This window comes from Scatophagus argus, chromosome 24 (genome assembly GCF_020382885.2).
Source record: "Scatophagus argus isolate fScaArg1 chromosome 24, fScaArg1.pri, whole genome shotgun sequence".
In the NCBI taxonomy this organism is placed as follows: domain Eukaryota; kingdom Metazoa; phylum Chordata; class Actinopteri; family Scatophagidae; genus Scatophagus; species Scatophagus argus.
In genome coordinates, this window is record NC_058516.1 from 6,600,303 (window position 1) to 6,622,707 (window position 22,405).

Consider the following 22,405-nt stretch of genomic DNA (forward strand, 5'->3'; position numbering starts at 1 on the left):
TGCTAACTAAAGATCCAGTGGCGTTGAGTGATTTTCAAACTTGATCACCACCAACAAATTTTTGTACAGTCCCTTAGCCACCCAATTAATAAGTAATTAGTTAATTAAGTAATACATCACTTTAATCTTGCAGGGCATGGAAGGACCCAGGGGGCCATTAGGAAGCAGGGGCCCACCAGGAGAGGGCATGCCTGGACCAAAGGTTTGTATATTGACTCGCAGTGCTATTAGGTTTGATGATAGTGTAAATTAAGTTTTGGTTTGCACAAAAGTGAAAAAGATTATCAGGTTAAAAATTATTTCATGGTCTCAGAAATCAGAGCTACACCCCTGTGCAACATGTTTGCCACAGTGTATTCTCAAAACGAGAAAAAGCTGATAAAATGAGATGATGTTAACATGTTGTCCTGCCTCACACAGGGGGATCAAGGTTTACCGGGAGAGGTTGGTGCCCCAGGAGAGAGAGGGGCTGGAGAACCCGGAGCTAAGGTGAGTCAGATCTCACATCAGCAGCAACCACCTATATTTTAGCAGATAACAATTTGCACGTCCGTAGCCTGTCACAGTTCCATGAATCTGTCCTCAGGGTGAGCCAGGATCAACAGGAATGCCCGGTTTGCCAGGCCTGCCAGGGGAAGATGGAGCGCCAGGACAGAAAGTACTTCAACTGAGCCGCTACTGTAACTACATGTGTCTGTTTGCTCCAATATAAAGCACTTACAAGAAATAAAATATGTTTGGTTGTGTCTTTAGGGTGAACCAGGACCTGTAGGGGTCCGGGGGCTAGAGGGGACACCTGGAATTGGCACACAGGGTGAAAAGGTAAAAAATAAATAAATAAATAAGCTCTGACCCGTATATAGTCTGTAAAGTCATGGCTATGTGATTTGTAACTGTTTTCCCAACGTGATCTTAAGGGCGACCAAGGCCAGAGAGGAGTAAGAGGCTTGACTGGTCCACCTGGCATTGCAGGGCCCTCAGGACCAAAGGTGAGGAGCTATTAAGTCGTGATTAACTATGATTTCTTTTTTGCTTTGGGACCCTCTCTGTGGCTTTATGGAAATACATAAATAGCAAGGAATGATTAGAAAAGATGGTTAGTCATCTTTTCTAATCATCCCTCGCTCTTTATGTTTAATAATGTTAATGATTTTAACCTGCATTCATTTTCATTAGGGAGAACCAGGGGCACCGGGCAGGCAGGGTCCATCTGGTTCACCAGGCCGTTTCGTCACAGGGCCCAAGGTAACTCCTCCCAATCTACTTGAATATTAGAAAACTGTCCATTTTTATGTTTCCTGATCATCTTCATAAGAAAAGTGATAGCAAATTTGATAATATGGTGTTACGGTGTTATGACAATATGCAATAGAGCTAATTAGCACTACCATGTGTTCTAGGGTGATGTTGGCCCAAGTGGTCCTCCTGGTCCAATTGGGGAGACTGGCTATGGACTTCCTGGTCCAAAGGTAATGCCCAGTAAAAACTTCTATTCTAAAACACAACAGTGTGCTTTGTCTCACTTGCATCTTGGATGTCTGCCACTTGGAGTCATATTTTCAACAAGGGGAAGTATGTTGTCACAGCGGAACGGACTAATGAAAATAATGAGAGGCAGATCTTTCACAATTGAGACCATTTCTCAGCATCCAGCTACAGCTGAGAAGATGCCAAAGAAGTTGCTAGGAAACACAAATCTGCCCACATCCTGTCTTGTCGCCCTTGCTTCAACATTTATTCCACTATCAGTTCATAGAATGCTACATTATGTTTTATAGTTCTCACCTTCTCCTGTTTTCATGTATTGCACAACGCTATAAAACAGAAGAACAAGAGAAGAAGAGCAAGAAGCACATATGTCCAAATACATACACATTCCACTCCATTTACCTTTGACCACGCTTCTCTAAATCACGTTGTATCCTTTGTGTGAGTGAGTGAATTATTGACTTTTACCTATTTGTCGATTGTAGGGTAACCGTGGAGATCAAGGCCCTGCAGGTCCAGTTGGTCCCAAAGGAGACGGCTATCCTGGCCCCACAGTGAGGAACTGAACTTTACTTGCAAAACCCTTTCTTTAATAATTTCTCCATCTCTAAGCATATAATTCTACCCCCATGTCCTGTGTTGTTAAGGGCCCTCCTGGTCTGCCTGGACTTCCAGGAGAACCCGGGCTTGAGGGAGCGGGCATCCCTGGACCGAAGGTGAGAAACTGTTAGACCAAACATGATGTTTGTTAAGTAAGTGAGAAAAAGGAAAGAAAAAAAGAGACTTGTAGAGTTTCAGTAGTCGCTAGCGTTGTACTTTTACTTGTCAGTGGACATTATTTTTTCTTTTGAAATGATAGACGAAAGTGTGAAGTAATTGTGCTTGCTTCCAGTTAACAACCAACTAAATGATTGTGATGCAAATGTGTGATGCAGTGAATGATTGTTACAGTGGAGTGAATTCTGGTTTAATGCCTCGCGGTGTTACTGTAGCTTACTGTGTTTGAGACAAACAAGTGATGTAAATATTTAAGGTTTGTGGTCAGTACAGGACAGAAAAGCTGATGTGATGCACCGAATGTTCATCATTTTTCCTATGTGGATGTAGGATTTAAGGTTAAGTCAGACACCAGGCTGCATTAGAGTTACACTAATTTCAAATATTGGCATCTGCATAAATTACACAGTTTTGTTGTGATTTATACTATAAATTTCAATTTCGAATCTATGTTTGAAACAGCATTGAAGATAAGTGAAAGTGTCCCCTTGGTGAAACATTTGGTCATTTGTTTGAGGAAACTAATTACAGGAAGCAACCTTTAACTCGGCACAGAAGTTCATTTATTTGATTTATTGTAAATTACTGTGTTGTAAGTGTACATATATCTTTGCTGTGTTTTCTTCTTTGTAGGGGGATATTGGTTTCCGAGGGCTGCCTGGTTTACCAGGACCTCCAGGCGAAGGCCTCCAAGGACCTCCGGTACCTCATAACTTTCACCTTTTTTTTAGATTTTACATCACTTTGAACTAAAATGACTTATAAAAAAACAGAAGTTCTAGCCTTTTGTGATTTTATTTGACATGCAACCAGATGTTCATGATAGAGTCATATTTTCTGAAGAGCTCCATGTTTGCTGTAGTCAGACAGTTCCAGACTGAAAAAAGAGTGCTTCATCTTGTGTGCTAACTTGTCCACCACAGGGGCATTGTATTCAAAGGAGGCCAGCTCATTTGTTCAGGGTATTTATTATGATTTTCCCAGCAGCACTTTGGCACATTGGTGCACAGTGAGAATCTCTGCAGACATATGTGTCTGATGAGAGGCAGTTGACCTAACAAGCCTAACTGAAGCAACACCCAACACCCACGTCCTCAAATATCACATCCTGATTCCCTGCAGTCTCCAGACGAGTGTTTCCACGGGTCCGAGCTCTGTCACAGTCATGCAGGCAGACAAAACCTAATTGAGGACTCATCTAAAGTCATCAAATGGGAGAAAATGAGAGAGCAGGTCAGGGTGGCAGACTTCAGCCCCTATCCATGCTGAGAGAATGATGGCAGAAGTAATTCATGACTCAGTATTATAAAACAGGGATGATCCTCACTGTGAAAATGCTGTTTCTTAGAAAAATGACAGGTATTTTACATCAAGAAAGATAAATTAATAAAGGAATTAAAGAATCCCCCCCCCCCCCCCCCCCCAATTCCTAATAAAGGAATTCTGAAATTGATTATCATGCCTTCATTGATTACTTTCTACCTTATGTTTGAAGTTCTGTCACACAAAATGACCAAGCAAACAGGTATCTTTGTTACCTTAATAATTGAAATGCAACAGAAGAAGTTTTGGGGTCTTTACTCATATAGAAGTTGGCTGCAACTGGAGATAAAAGGAAGGATGTGGTGTGGCGCTTACTTTACTGTATTCTCTGGACTGTAGGGTAACACTGGACGGCCAGGCCCTCCAGGGCCAGCAGGGCCACCCGGTCAAGGAATTCAAGGACCAAAGGTAGGTAACAATTTGTTGTCTGTCATGAATCTGTAGTCTCTGTCTCAGCGGTCTCTAACTGTCCAGCACATGCAAAGCAGTTAATTCATGTGCTTGATTCAGGGTGAACAGGGTGCACAGGGCGTGACCGGGCCAAGAGGGCTACCTGGAGAAGGTTTTCCCGGAGCGAAAGTAAGTTACCACATTGACTGTGACTTTTGGATGTGCGCTTGTATGGACATATTACGTTCTGATCACTGACATTTGGCCATGTGATGTGTGACAGGGTGACCGTGGCTCAGCAGGGGAGAGAGGCCTGAAGGGAATCAAAGGAGATATGGGAGACCCTGGAACCTCAGGCCAGCCTGTGAGTGACAGTAATGATGCTTTCATGTGTGTGTCCATTTGTTGTGCACTGCTTTGTGATCATCAGGGATTAAACCTTTCTCTTTCGGTGCAAGAATGGGACAAATTCTGCTCCAATTCTTGTTATAATATTTGTGAAACACAGCCACTTTAGAATACTATAACTTTTTATTTTTTTTGATTTTATCTGTTCTTATCTTAGGGACGACCTGGGGTCAAAGGTGAAGCAGGCCTCACTGTGAGTCTATATTTACCCAGACACTGATGCTTTACTTTAGTATTCCCATAGTATTCCCATTTTATGCAACTTTTTACTCCTACGACACCACATTGTAGAGGCAAATATTGTACTTTTTACTCCACTGTAGTTTTACTTGCCAGTTACTTTACAGATTATAATTTTACATACTCTTACTGTACAGTAAGTACTGTGTATCTCCAAATCTGGTGATTTTTAATGTGATATTTTGCTGATAAACTGAAAGATTTAGTGATTCTATGGCAGTAACATAAAGTATGCACATGAAGTAAACAGTAATATTGATTCAGAAACATAATATTAAGGATAATTCCAGCACTGATCTTTTCATCACTTTTCTACTCATGTTTATTTATGTGCTCACACTGTGTTGGTGTATTTATTTCAGAGAGAGGACATCATTCGAATGATCAAAGAGATCTGCGGTAATTTGTCTTGTGATTTTTGCAATATTTATTTCATTTCTCAGTATTGATTCAGCAGCACAAGTGTCATAAGAGAATATTTAGTTTCTATATCTAAGGCATTGTCTCATCTTATCTGTAAATCACTAGATCAGATTCCATAGAGTGAGCCTCATCAAAGTGACATTTCAGCCATGATCTCATATGTTGATGTGATGTGATTCCAGGATGTGGGATCAAGTGTAAGGAGAGGCCTATGGAGCTGGTGTTTGTCATTGACAGCTCAGAGAGTGTGGGCCCAGAGAACTATGAGATCATCAAGGACTTTGTGAACGCTCTTGTGGACCGTGTCACAGTGGGCCGTAATGCCACCAGGATTGGCCTGGTCTTGTACAGCCTGGAGGTGAAGCTTGTGTTCAACTTGGCACGCTACACCACCAAACAGGATATCAAGCAGGCCATCAGGAACATCCCATACATGGGGGAAGGCACCTATACCGGCACAGCCATCCGTAAAGCTACCCAGGAGGCCTTCTACAGCTCACGCGTGGGAGTTAGCAAAGTGGCCATCGTGATTACTGATGGGCAGACGGACAAGCGAGAGCCAGTTAAGCTGGATATAGCGGTCAGAGAAGCACATGCTGCCAATATCGAGATGTTTGCCCTGGGGATTGTGAACACCTCAGACCCAACACAGGCTGAGTTCTTGAGAGAGCTGAATCTGATCGCCTCTGACCCAGATGATGAGCACATGTTCCTCATTGATGACTTCAACACGCTGCCAGGTTAGAGACACTTCACGCTGCCTTAGTGCCAGAGCAGATATTAATTTGCTCATATCAACAACTGCATATGCACCGGATAAGAAATTTCAAGACAGAAATGCTAAACATACGTTTGCCGTAATGGAGGAATACTGTTCATTCATCAGAACATTAGCAAGTTTATTTTTTCTACTGCTCAGTGTGTCTTCACTGTATTTGGTAAATTGCCACTGGATTTTGAAACATTACAATATCAATATGAGTACCTCCCTCAAAATTCCTGTATCTGTACAGTAATAATTAACTACTTCTTCTAAACAGTCTTCACCCTCAGTAAATAAAAGGTGGCTGTGGTAAAACTATTATTAAGGAAATGTACAGTGTGTACAAGATCACACCTTGTGTATGTACCAGGCTAAGATCAGGACTACTTTAAATTACCACTTCCTAAAGCATAACAGACATTTCTCAAATTGATGTTTCATTCAAGTCAGTACAGTTCAGATGGAAAACCAACTCGCAGAGACTTGAAGCTTGCCTCTGAAAGGTAATCCATCTCAGTGAGCATTTAGTTGGTTTTTAACAGTCTCAACCACAACACTTACATTTCTGTTCACATACAGATCAAAGCATTGAAACGTAACTGATTATAAACTTGAGGTTAAGAGGTGCTGGTGGGCTGATTTCTTTTAACTGTGGACAAATCCTAGCTAGCTGTTTGAGCACTTTTGCTAGCTGTGAAGAGCACTATTTGCATATAATTAATTTAAATAAGCAAAAAGCTCAACTATGGTCCCATAGTATCACTAATCTTACATACATCACAAATACATGGATGGGACAAATTTCATAGCTATCCATGCAATAGTTTGAACGATTTCACACAAAACAATAGAAAAGAACCACATGGTGGTGTTCGATGCAGTTGGGGGGGTGGTCACCAAAGTTACTAGGATTCATCCTCTGGGGGCCATGAGATATTTCAGTCAGTACCAAAATGGTGGAACAGATGACTGATAGGAAAAACATTGTCATCCCCAGAGCTGCTGGCATGACTAAAACATCTCACAGTTGATGTTCAGTCTTCAAGAGCAGTGGTTCTCTTGTCTCCCATTCTGCAGCTGAAAGAAATTGAACACATCCTTTTTTCCTGGCTGTAGCTTGTTCTCTCTGTTTCTGTCTCAGCTCTGGAATCCAAGTTGGTCAGCCAGTTCTGTGAGGACGAGAATGGAGCCCTGATATATAACAGAATAACGAACGGCTACAACGGCAATAGGAATGGCAACAATGGCAACTATGCCATTGGTGGCTATGGCTACCGGCCCGTGACTGAGAAGCACATCCTGAATGGTGGCCAGACTGGCACCAACACTGGTGCCGGCACTCACCACAACCGAGGCTGGGTAGAGACCACCGAACATGGCAGCAAAGGATCCAGCGCAGTACATGTACGAAACACATAGATGCAAATTCATGTGTACTGCATATAATAAAACGATCTTTCTGCAAAGCATTTTATCCTGTTTGCTGGTTTTGTCCCCATTAGGGTGGAGGAGGGCAGCGTGGGATCGCTGAGACAACAACCTGGGGAACCGAGCGCGGGGACACGTTTAATCGCCACACCTCAGATGTCGGACCTGTTCCTTCTTCCAGAGAAGGCTCCTCCAGTTCCCGAGGCTCCTCCTCATCTTCATCTTCATCTTCTTCTTCCACAAATGTAACCGTATCATCCTCAGGTGTTTCCGTACAGCGTGTGCCTGCACTACGGCCAGCTCTACCCAAAGGTACAGTCTGTTCTGCTCTCATCCTGTTATATTTTCTATATTTTTCTCAATTCACTGTAACAGTGAGTACGGAGGCATCATAGTTAACATTCACAACAGCACAGTCATCCACACCAAGCAGTGTGATACTAGAGAAACAAAAGAAAATGAAATGAAACAAATGAAGCTGTTTCCTTTAAATGACACTGGCAGGCAACAGAAATAAACTGAATCACACCTCCAGGTTTCATTACAATAAAGTAACAGCATTTGCATTTTATTATATGTCAACAGGAGAGTTTATAAACGCATCGTACCTAAAGACATCACACGTTTCTGTTTAAAATTGTGAAAATGAACAATTTAATCCCTGTGCTTTTTAAGAATAGATTTGTATTGTTAAAACAAGTATTTTTGTAAGAGCCAAACCAGCACATATGTGATATAATAGTTCAGCAGTTTTGAAACATTTTTTTATTATTAATCATCCATGCACAATTAAGACTTTTTTTTTTTCTAATTTTCGACCATATAGGGCTACTCTGTCATTAGCCTTGCTGGGGTTAAGATTAAAATCAAAGTCATATGGTTAAACTGCAGCTGGGGCATAGCGTGAACCTTAAACTTACTTAAACTTAAACTTACAGACACACATGGGCCGGTCTTTTTCAAACTGCTAATAGTTACACTGCAGGATGATCTAAGAAGCCAACTAAGGAGTAAAATAGTGCTCAGACAGGGCTCATTATTCATGTCTTGTCAGCCAAGTTCAGCATAGTTTTGCCGGGAAAAGGAAAACGACTGACAGTGTTCCTACTGCTGTATATTTCTAACAACTGTGTGAACAAACCACTGTTTGTTACCATGAAAAAATAACCCTCAGTTAGTCTGATGTTAGGTGTTAAACCACCTCGTTGTATTAGGGTAGTCTAAGAGCAAAATTAAGCAGTCTAAAATATCTTTGAGAAACTGGTCGAACATAGCATATAGCTAAGTTAGTCGCTTTGCATTTTGAATTCAATCAGAATTCCAGAATTTCAAGAATTTCCCTCCAGGGATAAATAAAGGAATTCTGATTCATTTTGTCACAGTCTGAACTGTGATACCTGATGAGATCTGCTGCAGTGTCCCTCAGTAGATGAATCTCCAGTGAAGCTCCAGCTCAGTGTGTTCAGAGCACATGTGACCCTTGTATCTACAGCAGCCACAGTGGGGGAGTATGAAGCAGCAGCGGCATGCCTCTGGAGTTATGATAAGTGCTTTGTGATTGACAGGCGCTATAATGAGGTCATGTAGGTGAGGAGCAGGAAGGCCAGTTATTTTTGATGGATTGTGGATGATTTTCTGGAATCTGCTCCTTCCTGTGAAGAAAAAGCAAGAGATTTGAGGTGGGAATAGGGTCATCGAAGGAAGAGAGAGGATTTTTTTGTGATCCGACCTTATTTTTCCCAACGTGTGACGTGTTTTCCTGCAGAGACTGTACCTTTGGACCCTCGCTGTGGCCTGGTTCTGGACCAGGGCACATGTCGGGACTATAACATCCGCTGGTACTATGACAAGCAGGCCAATGCCTGTGCCCAGTTCTGGTACGGGGGCTGTAACGGCAACAAGAATCGTTTTGACACAGAGGAGGAGTGCAAGAGGACGTGTGTGATCAGCAGATCAACAGGTACACTCTCATGAGTCATCCCTGCCATATTAATGCCATTTATGTCATTCACGCCTTTCCCGTCAAACAGCGAATGTTTCGTTTCCTTTCATTTTTTATGCTCTGTCTTCAGCTGAAATGAGGCCATAACAATTTTATTGGTTCCAAATGTTTTAGAGTATTGACTTCCTCATATGTTTTCTTTTTCCAGGAGGCTGAGTGAATGCATCTGCCACACATCTGTTGTAGATACTGCAAGGAGGGGCAGCTTGTACCAGCCATTTTCACAGGGTTATGTAAAGTTTCTGCGTAATTCTCAGGCATACACATGTACACTGATGTATACATGCACACATTTCAGTTCCCGTCTTTGTGGCCCCTCCTGTAGCATTTATTGTAAAATTATGCTCTTAATTACAGTGAAAGAGAGCCTAGCTTTGATAGATACCTCCGTTGTTGTTGTTTGTTTTTATATCAGCCTCCTAACACAGATACGCCATCTACTCAGGAATAGAGATGATCACTCTCACTGTGTGTGTCCAGCTCCCTGATGATTCCAACACCTATGAGACATGATCATTTTTCTCAAACACAGTCTGTGAATGCTGCAAAGATTGTGAATAAAGGACCATTTGCTCAACGTGACCAGTAATAACTCCGGTGCCTCGTCAACGTCAGAACCGTAAAGCACCACAATCAGTCAATATGCCACAAAGACACGGCGTAGCTATAAATTTCTCTATTCAGACAGTCACTGCAGGGTATATTAGTGCATAATCATGAGAGCCAAAAACACACGGCAGAAATGAAACCTCTCGTCACTTATATCAATAAAATATTTTAATTGTTTAGTTTTCATATAAAAATGACTGATGCTTTTTCATGCTTCCTGCAATATTTTTATGCATTTGAATGTGGTTTTTTTTGTTTGTTTGTTTTTTTGTTTTTTGTTTTTTTAGAGTTTCTGGATGAAAATGTGATGTTCTGTGTTTACATTGTTTTTGTTCTTACCACTAATTGTCTACATTTGTCCAAGCAGTCATCTTACAACAAAACACTGATGGACAGACACACATAAACACACACTGCCCTCTACTGGGTAACACACACCGTTGTCACTGAAGTTGTAATACACAACATGGCTACAAGAGCAGAATTTACTTCCTTCCATTTTTTGCAAATCCACCATGTACGATATGGTCAACGTTTGATGTCAGACATTTTTAATAAATCTAAAGCGATACAGTTTATGCAAAGGCATCATTTTCATGCTAAAGGACTGTCTGAAAGTTATTTGGAAGGGTTGGGGATGGGGAACAGAAAGAATAAATGTGGATCATGTTTTGCGCGTACGTTTTCGTTCTGTTGGCAATTTGACAAACTGTAAGAAGACATTTCATTTATACATACATTATTTCTGTTTTGTCTCTTGAATTATTAAAGGAGCTGGCTCAACTCAATAATGTTTATTATGCTAATTAATGTTATTAATATTTCAAGATATTGGATAGGAGGGTGATGCAGTTTTTTCTGAGTGAAGGGGACATGGGGACAGTCTTGCTCTTAAATATATATAATATATATAATAAAAAGAGTGGCTTAAGTGTATCTTAAGGTTCAACCCCCTCCACACCCCACTAATTTTCACACAGTCCCTAAATACTCTACAAAAATTAACTCGTATGTGCAAAACATGTCTTATAACTTTGCTTCATTCATCTACTGTGGCTTTAGGGAAGTGGCAGCTTTCTTACGCAGAAACTGCTCTCCCCTTCTGCTTAAATTACATGTTAGACACTCCTCGACAAGTGGCATAGTCTGATCTATCTTTAGTGCTGCCCACGGGAGAAATGTTACCTAACTCTACACACTCCTCACACTTTATCAGGCCACAGAAATAAGTCTTAACAATATCCTATCGCTCCAGACGTATTAGCAATGGTCTTCTTTTATTGCCAGTTTTAACATTTTGCACTAAAATCTGTCACTGTGAACAAATTGTCACCATTTATCACCAAACAACAGTGCGAGTAAATATTCTCAGCGTTGAAATGCTGTCAGTGATTGTTGTTTTAAAAAGTTTAACTGCATAGAAACACACTGTCACAAAGACACACACACACACAGCCAAGCAGCTGGACAATAATGCACCCCATGGGGACAAGGGAGGCCTATGCTGATTGGTGGATAGAACAGCTTGTATGTGTGGCTCTCACCTGTTTCTGCACGCAACTGCTGCACTCAAACCTGTCTGGTCTATTTTTAGAACAATGTTTTGGTGTCCTTCAATCACAGTTAAATAATGACATGCTGTGATAAGATAAAATTTTGAATTGATCTTGGTGGAATTGTGACACTTAGCAAATGTAATGAGGAAAAAACATTGATGGGCTAAAAGAAATGGACATTGTAACAATGGGTGGGGGGAAACTAGACAAGAACGTTTGTTTGAATGTTTTCTTGATTCTTCCTTTTTTGCTTCCCAAAGATGAATATTTGCTGTTTTTCTTTCTTTTATATGTTAGTAAAATGAATATTTGGTGTTTTCGGCTATAATTTAAATATGATACCTTAGTCTGTGCAACAGTGAGATTTTTCATCTTTTTGACTTTTTATGTGAATATTCAATCACGACAATAATCATTTGTTGCATCCCTTGCACTATCTATGGTAGTTGTAGTCATTATAGATACAAGTATAGGTGGTAATTGTCATGGTTGTTTTTTTTCACTGTATCTTAGTTGCAACTAATACATTTCTAAGCAATACATTTGTAAGCATAAGGCTAAATCAGTGATGTTGACCATAACAGACTGAATGAATGTAAAATAAATGAATGAAAACTAGATATAAATGAAAGGATGAAAGAGTATTAAGTAAAAAGAATCTATCTTCTTTCCTCCCAGTATAGGTACAACATGAGACGAGCTATTCGAGGGCTTTGACAGCATTGTCTCTGCTGCTGGTTGGCCACATGACACTCTGGGAGCTGAATCATGGTGGCATATCCAGAGCCTGAGCAACCAGTTGCTTCTTTCAGTCTATGACAGCAGCTGCTCGCGTCGAGGCCCGTGCTGCACTGTGATTTGGCCCAGTCAGATTCCACTGGAGCTGAAGCAGGCAGGGGGCAGATGGAGCTATATTTAGAGTGGGGTGGGATTAAATTGCAGGGTCTTCACACTGTGAACCTTTTCGCTGCCCTGCCTTTTCTAGCCAGGACCGACTGCCAAAAAGACCTGTGGCCCTAAGTCTCCTTCTTCTCCCTACAGACCGCCTTGTTCATCCATTGTTTTCCCTCCTGACACACCATGGACCCCAACGCCATCAAGGAGGAGCTACGCTTGTTTCAGAGCACCCTGCTCCAGGATGGGCTGAAAGAGCTGCTGAATGAGAACAAGTTTGTGGACTGCACCCTGAAGGTAGGCGACCGCAGCTTCCCCTGCCATCGGCTAATCATGGCCGCCTGTAGCCCTTACTTCAGGGAGATCTTCTTCACAGAGGATGGGAAGGAGGTGGAGAACACCAAGGAGGTGGTCCTGGATGATGTCAACCCTTCCATCCTGGATATGATTATCCAGTACCTCTACTCGGCCGAGATTGACCTCACCGATGACAACGTACAGGATATAATCACTGTGGCAAACAGATTCCAGATCCCTTCTGTCTTTACGGTCTGTGTCAATTACCTTCAGAAGAAGCTGTCCCTGAGCAACTGCATGGCTATTTTCAGGATGGGCCTGGTGCTCAACTGTCCCAGGCTCGCTGTGGCTTCACGCAACTACATTGCTGACCGTTTCGAGTTGCTTTACAAAGATGAAGAGTTCCTTAAGCTGGCAGCCCACGAACTGTTTGCTGTCATTGGTGGAGACTCCCTGAATGTGGAGAAGGAGGAGCTGGTGTTCGAGGCAGTCATGGCCTGGGTCCGCCATGACAAGGAGCGCATCAAGGTCCTGAAGGATGCTTTCAACTGTGTCCGCTTTCGCCTGCTGCCAGAGAAGTACTTCAAAGACAGAGTGGAGACTGATGAGCTCATCAAGGCCGACCCAGAGCTCCAGAAGACAATTCAGGTCATCAGGGATGCCTTCAAAGGGAAACTTCCAGAGAAACCCAAGAAGAAGGAGGGGAAGGAAGGGGAAGGTGAGGAGGAGGACAGCCCATTCCCCGGCTTTCTAAATGACAACCGTAGACATGGCATGTACGCACGTGACTTCATCCTGATGATCAATGATACCGCAGCAGTGGCGTATGATGTCAGTGAAAACGAGTGCTTCCTGGTAGCCATGTCAGAGCAGGTGCCACGTAACCACGTCAGCCTTGTGTCACAGAAGAACCAACTCTACGTCATTGGAGGACTGTTTGTGGATGAGGAAAACAAAGATGTCCCCCTGCAATGTTACGTCTATTTGGTAACCAGTTTTTTCTTACAGTTGATGCTATTTTATTGTTACCTGAGCTAGAAAATGTTGCATAAAATCTTTTTTTCAAGGAATTGTTTGAGATTAAGGGAAACATTTTCTTGCTGTGTGTTTGATAAGAAGATAGATACCACTGTCATATCTTAATTGGAGTTGTCACTTTGGCTGTGGAGAAATAAGACACCTTGCCAGAGGCGCCTTGCTCGGGGGATAAACATCATGTGGGAAGTCTGTAGTCCTCCCCCACGAGATTTGTGTCAGACAATTTCTTGCATTCTGCTGAACTTCCAATGCTTCTCTCACCATGAACGCAAAGACGGGAAAAGGTCGGTAAGAGTATTTGTAGGCATAATAAAATAAATCTAATTGTGACCTTCAGTCCAACACCTTTCTTAAAGGGCGGGTTGGCTTTGCCATTGAAAGATTATTGGTTAAATTTCCTCTCCGTAAGCAGGGCACTGATGATGCTGAATGACAGACGCTTTCTGGTCATTCTAGTTTGCCAATTTTTATTTCATATTTCTCCACTATGTCTTCCAAAACTCTGCTGGTTTTATTGTTTCTTGTGTCATTCACAGAGGCTTGTGAAAAGGCAGAGTGTGCACAAAAACATGGGATGAATCTTTTCCTGAACTGACTCAGTCAGGGAGAGTGGATCTTATTTTTCAGTATGAAAAAATCCTATATTAAACTGGACAAGTGGTATACTAGATGGCTAACAAAGCGGAGCACAAAGTTATTTTGTTTTTTTTATGGATTAAACTGAGATTTAAAGAAGATGTAACAGATTAGAGACAGACAGTTAGAGAGCTTTATTTTTGTTGCTAGGCATATTATTGTTTAACTGTAGACAGAGTTATGCTGGCTGTTTCCTCCTGCTTCCATGCTAATGTAAAATAGGCCTAACCACCCTGCTAACAAGATACTGGTATACATTTTGCATCTTTCTCTTGGCAAGAAAACAAATAAGCATACTGAAACAGACACTGAAGGAAGTGATACAGTGATTCTCTTCTTCACGAGGACATAAAAACGCAGAGCTAATGGGTGCTAAGAGAGTGCTTTCTCCGCTCTGTGTTTTAATGCACTTCTTTCTCCACAGTTGGATCCACTGACGTCTGACTGGGTCGCCCTGCCGCCCATGCCTTCTCCAAGATGCCTGTTCAGCATCGGAGAGTGCGAGAACCTGATGTTTGCCGTGGCTGGGAAAGACCTCCAGACCAATGAGTCACTGGATACCGTGATGTGCTACGATGTTGAGTTAGTGGTATTATTTGCTTTCTTCCCTCCACCTCCTTCTTTTTGTGCTGCTGCCCTGTCTCTCACCTTTTGTACAGTTTTCAGGTGATAATTAACTCCCAGAAATTTCTAAAGCTGCTTCTTTTAGAAAAGGAAAATGTGGTGTTTTACTATCCTATAATAAATTGTGTTTTGATATGACCTCACGTTTTTAAATAGCTGTTTCTTCCAGTTTTCTAGTTAGGATTTTTACCTTATTTTCACTTATCACAAACCCAGATTGATTTGGCCACATGGGAAAGCACATAATTAAGCAGTTGAGTATCTGAGCAAAACAGCAGCAACATTTTCAGGGGAACAAAATAACTACTACTTAAAATAACTGTTACTTTGATATTGATTCTTCAGGAAAATGAAGTGGAGTGAGACTAAAAAGCTTCCTCTGAAGATCCATGGCCATGCTGTCGTCTCCCACAAAGGGCTAATCTACACTATTGGAGGAAAGACAGATGACAAGTGAGTAAACATGTGTGTGTGTGTGTGTGTGTGCGCAACCTTATACTGTGAGTTGCAGCTGCTTGCCTGATTGCAGAGCAGCACAGGGCTACAGTCCTGCACCCTCTAATATGTTACAGTAATGGAAAATACTGATCTGTACATCTCTTGTTGAATATTATGGTGATAGTTAAGCATTGGCTTATCATCTACCCAAGAGAGCCTTAAACATAACAAGATGTAATCTGAGCCATGTCAACAGTGTGTGCAGCAGTGATACTTTTGCAAACTGCCAACAAGTCCTAATTAACTTAAATTTGAATGGATTTCAAAGAAATTGACACAGAATTTACATCATTTGGCAACATATTTGCAAAAATCACATATCACATATGCACTTTTTTTAACTATATGCACAAAATTTCTTATAAATTTAGATTTTGGAGTTTTAAAATATTCTTAACTGGTGACCAAATATTTCTCAGTTGAGACTACTTGTGTGCCAGCAATTCCTCTTGCAGATACATCTGAAATGTACAATATCATGTGTTTCAGTTTCAACTTGCGCCATCAATCTCTGATCCAAATGAGATGGTATTGTTTTAATCCTGCCCCATTCAATATGTGTTTCAGTTTGAGAAAATGGACATGATCCCAAACTGTATGTAAAGGTGGGGAAAGACAACAGGATGTTGTCAAGCAGGAATAAAATCTGCAATTAAAAGATTCGAATATATTTATAGAAAATACAAATGAATACAGTTTAATTTTTTATTCTACTTTTCATTATTATTATTGTAATTTTTTTCCAGAATCATCAAAATCATCATCAGTATCATCACCTTTTAGCCTAGGTGGTTTGGTGGAACGCAAACATTTTGATAATCATATTCACAAAGCAACTTATTTCAAATCATCATCTGTGCAATAAGCTTCTTTAACTTCACTTTGTTGTGTTTTTAATATGGAATGAAATGGGTTTTTGTAACAATTTTCATCTTTGGATCATCCTTGTACTTCCCTTCACCTTCACAGCAAAGCCATCAACAAGATGTTTGTATACAACCACAAGCAGTCAGAGTGGAAGGAGCTTGCGGCCATGAAGACACCCAGATCCATGTTCGGAGCTGTGATCCACAATGGCAAGATTGTGGTGGCTGGTGGAGTCAATGAGGAAGGCCTTACTGCTGCATGTGAAGCCTATGACTTTACAACAAACAAGTATGATTCTGTTCGAACTTGTTTTGCCTTTGTTAGTTGAAGAATTGTGTCAAAATACTGAATGCCCCCAACCTTTAAAATAAAGTGAAATTTGTTCCAGGTACTAAAATGAGCGCTCCACTTTCCATCTGACCTTCTCCTCGTGTTGTATCTCCTCAGGTGGGAGCCTTTCTCAGAGTTTCCCCAGGAGAGGAGCTCTGTCAACCTGTTGAGCAATGGTGGCTCCCTGTATGCCGTGGGTGGCTTCGCCATGGTTCAGATGGAGGACAAGGAGGTGGCTCCCACAGAAGTTACTGACGTCTGGCAGTAAGTCCTCTCAAATTCATGGGACAGAGATTTACAACAATTACCGCTATGAATGTTCTGGGAACTGACTCTCCTCTTGGTTCTGTTAGGTATGAGGATGATAAGAAGCAGTGGACTGGCATGCTGAGGGAGATGCGTTATGCTGCCGGCTCCTCCTGTGTGTCCATGCGCCTCAACGCTGCCAGGATGCCCAAACTGTAGACAGAACCACTTTGTTTCTTTCTTAACTGCCTAACTACACTTTCTGACACCCCCTTCTGTCTTGGCAAGCTGCCTCTGAGGCGTCTCTTCCTCTGCACTCGTATTTCTGTGTGTCGAGTTGATCTTTGACATTAATTTTTCTCTGGACTCAAACGATTTTTATCTGTACTATAAGCACGGTTCTGCTGATTCTACAAAGACTGCACCAACCCCACAGTATTAAAAAAAAGAAACCACAATTTAGATTGATCTTTAAAGCTCTGTTTACATCATTTATAGCTCTTCTTTTGTAAAATAAACATTTGTTTTTGATTTTGTGTTATCTGCAGAAAAATGACGTTACAGAGATTCAAAAGATGTATATTTGCAACTTCATATTTGCAGGAGATGTCTTGACATTTAATCACAGCATAATGATCTTCAGACATGTCAGGTGTGTCAACATCTCCATGGGTTACTACACTGCAAGTTCAAGAGATGGAAACAACAAAGACGACTGGAGAAGTTGAGGTAAAACTGTGCAGTTTACGCTCACACTGAATGAAATACATTTGCAGTGAATCAAAACACTTGAACAGGAACAGGATAATGAAACAGGAGACGGAGGATTTTACTCTACATGTTACTCAGCATCTCAGCTGTAAAGGAGATGGAAGATATGCCATTACCCACTCACAACTTAATGATTAGGGTTTGGAAAGATCAAATAACAATTATTTTAAGTAATGTAGTTGGAATTTCTACTGTCTTGTGACTGTGTAAATCTAATTGTGCTGGTTTTTGGTGAAACTTAATTTTTTTTTTTTAAATTAAATCATAAAAAGCTAAATACTCTTAAGAAAAATTATACATGCTTTTTTGGGGGGGAAAAGTACCTTTCTTGGAATAGTAGCCTTGCAGTTACTGCAGGAAAATGAAGTGGTGGTTTTGGAAGGACTGAGAGAAGTTGAAGCTGAAATATCAACTGAAGTGAAACTGCTGAAAAGGGTTCAGTTAAGCTTCAGTTGAACTTAAAGCACTGAAAGGAGTTGAAACTTCAGTGGAAGTCCTAAACGAACTTTGTGCCTGTTCAACGGAAGGAAGATGCCAATTCAAAGGTAAGTTGTGTTTGAACAGTGAAAACTATGGGACTAAAAATGGATAAAAATGTAAAAATACTGCGTGAAACCAAGGTTGAATATAAGCTAAGAAAAAGCTAACTTAACTTTCACTGATTGACAAAAATATAGGAGACTTGCCACTGGGAACCACTGAAGCATGTTGGCACAGTTCACAGGTGATTGCTTTAAAAGTGGCTCATAGAGCTAATATAAATTGGTGGCAGCTGTTCAAAACTATGAATCAGAGTCTGTGAAATACGTACGTCATGCATTTTAAACTCAAAATAACACTCAGGCAGATGAAAATGTACTTTGTGTTAATTTCACACATTCTTCTAAACTTCCTTAAAACTTTAATGAGAAACCAAGGTCTGTGTCTGAGCCAAATTTAGATCTACATTGTCACGCCAGTGTAGTCACCTGCCCAGCTGAACAAATGACAAAGATCTCATTCCAAAGTCGAGTTTATTTTTCTGAAGAAAATATGCACCAAAGAGTTTGATTCATCAAGATGCTATCCAATGTGTTGCCCAACTTGACTTGTTTTTTTCTCTGCACAACCACCTTAAACCCGATCTAAATGACCTTTGAGCTTTATCAGCTCAAGCAAGACACCAGGAAGTTAGTGCCCATGGAGCATACAACAGTGGGCTTTCAAACACAAATATGCTGGAGTTTCCCTTGGGTGTGGAATACTGGAAGGAGAAAGTAGGAGGAGGAGTGACAGAGGAATGGAAGTGAAAACAGCGATGAGACACTGAATGCTTGGAGTGAGCACTGATAAGGACTCTTACTCTACTAAAAGTGAGTATAAAAATCTCTTTTTCAAACTAACTTTATGAATCAGGCTCTCTATATTCAGTATAACATTCAGATTATGGATGGGGCTTGTATTTTTCCACAAAAACTCAAGATGTAATGATTTTAATGAGTGCAAGTTCCTTCCGTATGAAATCTGAGTGTAGATGCAATGTGTAAACGATGACACCTCACACATCTCCTCACATCCATAATGAGAGCAGATTGCACTGACAGCATTACAAGAAGCTGCCATAAAGCCAGGATGCCATAGGCGCTGTCATATCCTTAGAGGCTTTCAGAAACCAGACTGTTGACAAGGAGAGATGTTTGCTTCTTTCCCAGAGTTTGTTTGATTGTTTGTTTCTCTCCCAGCCTGCTTGCCTCTAGGTTTCATTCCCTGCTCTCTCCATCCTTCCTCAAGCAGTAATTGCCAATGACATTGATATGACAGCTGAGGGAAAAGGGAATGGTGATTTGCTTGTAGCCTATTTTTCCCTCATCCAGCAACATATGCTGTGTACGTGTTCACTTGAATTTAAAGAATTCACAGGAATGGACCGGTCATCCGGCTCAAAATCTCTCTTACAAGAAAGGTATTTTTTTACAAGTTCAGCAACACATTTGAAAACATGAGGGCAAAACTAATAAATAATTTTACATCCAGCCGATTAAGAGACAGATATTTTTCTCAGGAGTAGGTGAAGACCAAAACAGAGCTGCAGGGAGGCTGAATACTGGGCTTACATATGCCTGGAGACCATAACCCCTCTTCAGATGAAGGCTGATGTTGCTCTGTGTTTGCTTAATGTTTGCCAGGTTCACCATTTCCTTCTTTCACCTTCCTAAGTAGTCGAAAATGAAAGCAGGGAGCAAAACAGTTCGATGACTAGACAGGAAATTAAGTTTTCGACCTGCCAGATTTTTCATTTTCAAATGAGGTTTGTAAAATTGCTTTTCACACTCAACAGACATGTTGACCCAGACATCAGCCATGACCCGTACCCCCTACAATGGAGAAGATGGCAACTGCACCAATGTGGACCAACTGATGAAACTCTATTACCTTCCAGTGTCTTATACCATTATCTTCATTGTGGGCCTGGTGGGCAATATAACCTCCATTGGCATTTACGTGACAAAGCTGCGTCCATGGAAGAGCAGCAGCATCATCATGTTCAATCTGGCGCTGACTGACCTCCTTTATGTCCTCAGCCTGCCCTTCCTGGTCTACTACTACAGCAACAGGGAATTGTGGACACTTGGTGACTTCATGTGCCGCTTAGTGCGCATTGGGTTTCATTTTAACCTCTATGGGAGCATCCTTTTCTTGACGTGTCTTGCAGTGTTCCGCTACGTAGTAGTAACCAAACCCCTGCTGGCAGCACAGGTACAACACAAGTTTTGGGGTATAACTGCTTGCTCAGCCGTCTGGATCGTCACCGCTGCTGAAATCACACCCATGTTGCCCATGATATCCTCAGACAAGCACAACGAGACCTGCTTGGATTTTGCTAGCGTCATAGCCACTGGTAATATGTGGTGGTATGATTGTATGCTCACTGCACTCGGATTTTTGCTCCCTCTCGTTGTGGTATTCATATGTTACATTGGTATGGTGAAACAGCTGGCAAAGGGGCCGTACAAATCCAGCCCGTGTCGGATGCGGGCACGGCGCATGACTGTGCTGATCCTGTTGGTGTTTGTGTTGTGCTTCCTGCCATATCACATTTTGCGTGTGTTACGGATAGAAACTCTAAGGCTGCAGGAGACGCCATGCATTGTGAAGCACATCGTCCATGCAGCATACATCGTCTCCAGGCCTCTGGCTGGGCTCAACACATTCTTTAACCTGGCTCTGTACACTCTTTCAGGCGATAAGTTCAGGAGGGCCTTTCTCAGCACTTTCTCCTGGGAATACTGGCTAACCAAGACCAGGTCACTGCTCCACCTGGCCATTATTGACAAAGCAGGCAGCAACATGCCTCCTGCATGACTGATGAGTGTCCAACACTTGGCTTTTCTTTCTTTGATCACCCTTGGGCTCATACTGTGGACACATTGTAAACACACTTGTTCCAACATCACGTCGGTAAAGCTACCGGACAGCTGTGGTTTCTTCTTCTGGGCCTCCCAGAAGCAATGAGTGGTTTTGGTTTGTCTTGTAGAAATTGTGTGCCAACGCCTGAAATGTAAATGTAATTGACTGGAGGTCAGCGGTGTCAGAAGTTGGTGTTAAGTTAGACCTTTTGACACTTTTTCCTCTATCTGGCTGGAAATCCTTTGAGAATAATTTACCTGACACTTAAAATGTTGTGGATCCTTTTTCTGGCAGTCATAAAAATCGTCTTAGTTATCGAAGGTTTGTGATTTCCTGAGAAATTTCAACACACACTGTGTGTTAAACTGTGTAGCTTAAATCTAAAGCGGTTTCACTGATTGAAGCTGCTTTCACAAAGTATGTTTGTGCACTTAAACAGAAATAATTTTAATGTCTGATCTTCTGCTATGCTAAGGTATTTTTGGTGACCTCTTTACTGTGTGATGCTACCATGAGATTCACATTTGTGGCTTAACTTGGAAGGAAATTTTAGTTCGATAGATTAAACTTGCAGAAAACTGTCGCTCTGTATTTTATTTTTAATGCAGGTGTTAATGGTAAGGAAAAAAAGTTTGGTGTTTGAACGACCTGTGATAGTTTACTGATGATTTTTCAACCTGCTTCTTGAGTGAGGTTGCATTTTCTGAATTTATAATCTTAATCTTAGTCATTTAACACCTTTTTTTTGCATTCCCATCATCATGGGTAGCTGCATTTGTCTCCCCTGCAATGTGATAAAATTATTTTACAACCCAACAACACCTCCTGCCGCTACTGACCTGTGAAAGAGGTTGTAACTAAGCACTCGGCTGAGTTCTCTGTGCACATGCGTTCACCTTCCCCATGAGCTAACAAGGCAGGCAGCACATTCCTCACTTCTGAAAGCCAGAGAGAGCTGGCGACAAAAGAACCAAAGGGTTGGAATGTGAGCTCTTCAACAAGGGCATTATCACCACAAAATGCAAAGCACAGAAAATGTTTCACTGCTAGAAAAAAAACAAATTTTGAAAGCAAAGAAATACCAAACATTCATTTATCTTGATCTAACCTCCAGGAACAATTCTCTCTGTCAACAGAAAGAAGTCCTCTGTAGATAAAGGAAGCTGTTACAGTGTTTGTCTATCACTGTCTGCAAACTGCTCCATCCTGGATACCATGTGTCTTCCTGCTGCAATACCCTGCCATGCTTAATGGCTGAGATCACAATTCAAAGCTAAGGAGACAACAGAGACTCATAATCTTATCATATCAGTTGAATTAATGTGACATTTTAAAGTGTGCGTCACTTATCCCTGTACATGAGTGCACAGAAGTAAAATTCATCGTCATTATTTTAGGCTTACATAATTC

The 22,405-nt window shown here is 41.4% G+C and overlaps 3 protein-coding genes across 12 annotated transcripts in view; all 3 read left to right on the top strand.

Annotated features, from left to right (window-relative positions):
- The window catches only part of LOC124055655 (collagen alpha-1(XXVIII) chain-like), a 34,819-nt gene extending 22,594 nt beyond the window's left edge, over positions 1–12,225 (top strand). For 5 of the 8 annotated variants that reach the window (XM_046382672.1, XM_046382670.1, XM_046382669.1 and 2 more), the window contains exons 17-36: positions 134–202; positions 421–489; positions 587–658; positions 754–822; positions 918–989; positions 1,177–1,245; positions 1,401–1,469; positions 1,974–2,042; positions 2,136–2,204; positions 2,899–2,967; positions 3,928–3,996; positions 4,099–4,167; positions 4,262–4,342; positions 4,544–4,579; positions 4,989–5,025; positions 5,232–5,789; positions 6,954–7,216; positions 7,315–7,552; positions 9,006–9,200; positions 9,391–10,639. In XM_046382672.1, the coding sequence (XP_046238628.1) occupies positions 134–202; positions 421–489; positions 587–658; positions 754–822; positions 918–989; positions 1,177–1,245; positions 1,401–1,469; positions 1,974–2,042; positions 2,136–2,204; positions 2,899–2,967; positions 3,928–3,996; positions 4,099–4,167; positions 4,262–4,342; positions 4,544–4,579; positions 4,989–5,025; positions 5,232–5,789; positions 6,954–7,216; positions 7,315–7,552; positions 9,006–9,200; positions 9,391–9,398 (2,250 nt within the window). In that variant the 3' untranslated portion in view covers positions 9,399–10,639. Of the gene's footprint in view, positions 1–133; positions 203–420; positions 490–586; positions 659–753; positions 823–917; positions 990–1,176; positions 1,246–1,400; positions 1,470–1,973; positions 2,043–2,135; positions 2,205–2,898; positions 2,968–3,927; positions 3,997–4,098; positions 4,168–4,261; positions 4,343–4,543; positions 4,580–4,988; positions 5,026–5,231; positions 5,790–6,953; positions 7,217–7,314; positions 7,553–8,805; positions 8,920–9,005; positions 9,201–9,390; positions 10,640–12,090 lie in introns of those variants that run through there. The other 3 variants (XR_006842750.1, XR_006842751.1, XR_006842752.1) reach the window with 3 other exon arrangements.
- Positions 12,166–17,368, top strand: LOC124055656 (kelch-like protein 41b). Of its 3 annotated transcripts, none has more exons than XM_046382675.1 (7): positions 12,166–12,299; positions 12,449–13,585; positions 14,697–14,854; positions 15,242–15,349; positions 16,364–16,549; positions 16,709–16,855; positions 16,945–17,368. In XM_046382675.1, the coding sequence occupies exons 2-7, from the start codon at positions 12,488–12,490 to the stop codon at positions 17,054–17,056; spliced, it is 1,809 nt and encodes a 602-aa protein (XP_046238631.1). In that variant the 5' UTR covers positions 12,166–12,299; positions 12,449–12,487; the 3' UTR covers positions 17,057–17,368. The 3 variants fall into 3 exon arrangements, with proteins under 3 accessions (XP_046238631.1, XP_046238630.1, XP_046238632.1); XM_046382676.1 differs by lacking the exon at positions 12,166–12,299 and having other exon boundaries at positions 12,348–12,598; positions 12,678–13,585; XM_046382674.1 differs by lacking the exon at positions 12,166–12,299 and having other exon boundaries at positions 12,339–13,585.
- Positions 17,369–17,512: 144 nt separating this feature from the next.
- LOC124055660 (2-oxoglutarate receptor 1-like) lies at positions 17,513–21,987 on the top strand. Its single transcript, XM_046382681.1, has 2 exons — positions 17,513–18,960; positions 19,926–21,987. Exons 1-2 carry the CDS (start codon positions 18,918–18,920, stop codon positions 20,948–20,950), a joined length of 1,068 nt encoding a protein of 355 aa, XP_046238637.1. The 5' UTR covers positions 17,513–18,917; the 3' UTR covers positions 20,951–21,987.
- Positions 21,988–22,405: the final 418 nt, after the last annotated feature.

Coding starts and splice junctions, on each gene's coding strand:
- LOC124055656 (XM_046382675.1), top strand. CDS start 12,488: ATGGACCCCAACGCCATCAAGGAGGAGCTACGCTTGTTTCAGAGCACC. Junction 16,550..16,708: donor TATGACTTTACAACAAACAA/GTATGATTCTGT, acceptor GTATCTCCTCAG/GTGGGAGCCTTTCTCAGAGT. Junction 16,856..16,944: donor GAAGTTACTGACGTCTGGCA/GTAAGTCCTCTC, acceptor TGGTTCTGTTAG/GTATGAGGATGATAAGAAGC.
- LOC124055660 (XM_046382681.1), top strand. CDS start 18,918: ATGCTTGGAGTGAGCACTGATAAGGACTCTTACTCTACTAAAA. Junction 18,961..19,925: donor GGACTCTTACTCTACTAAAA/GTGAGTATAAAA, acceptor CACACTCAACAG/ACATGTTGACCCAGACATCA.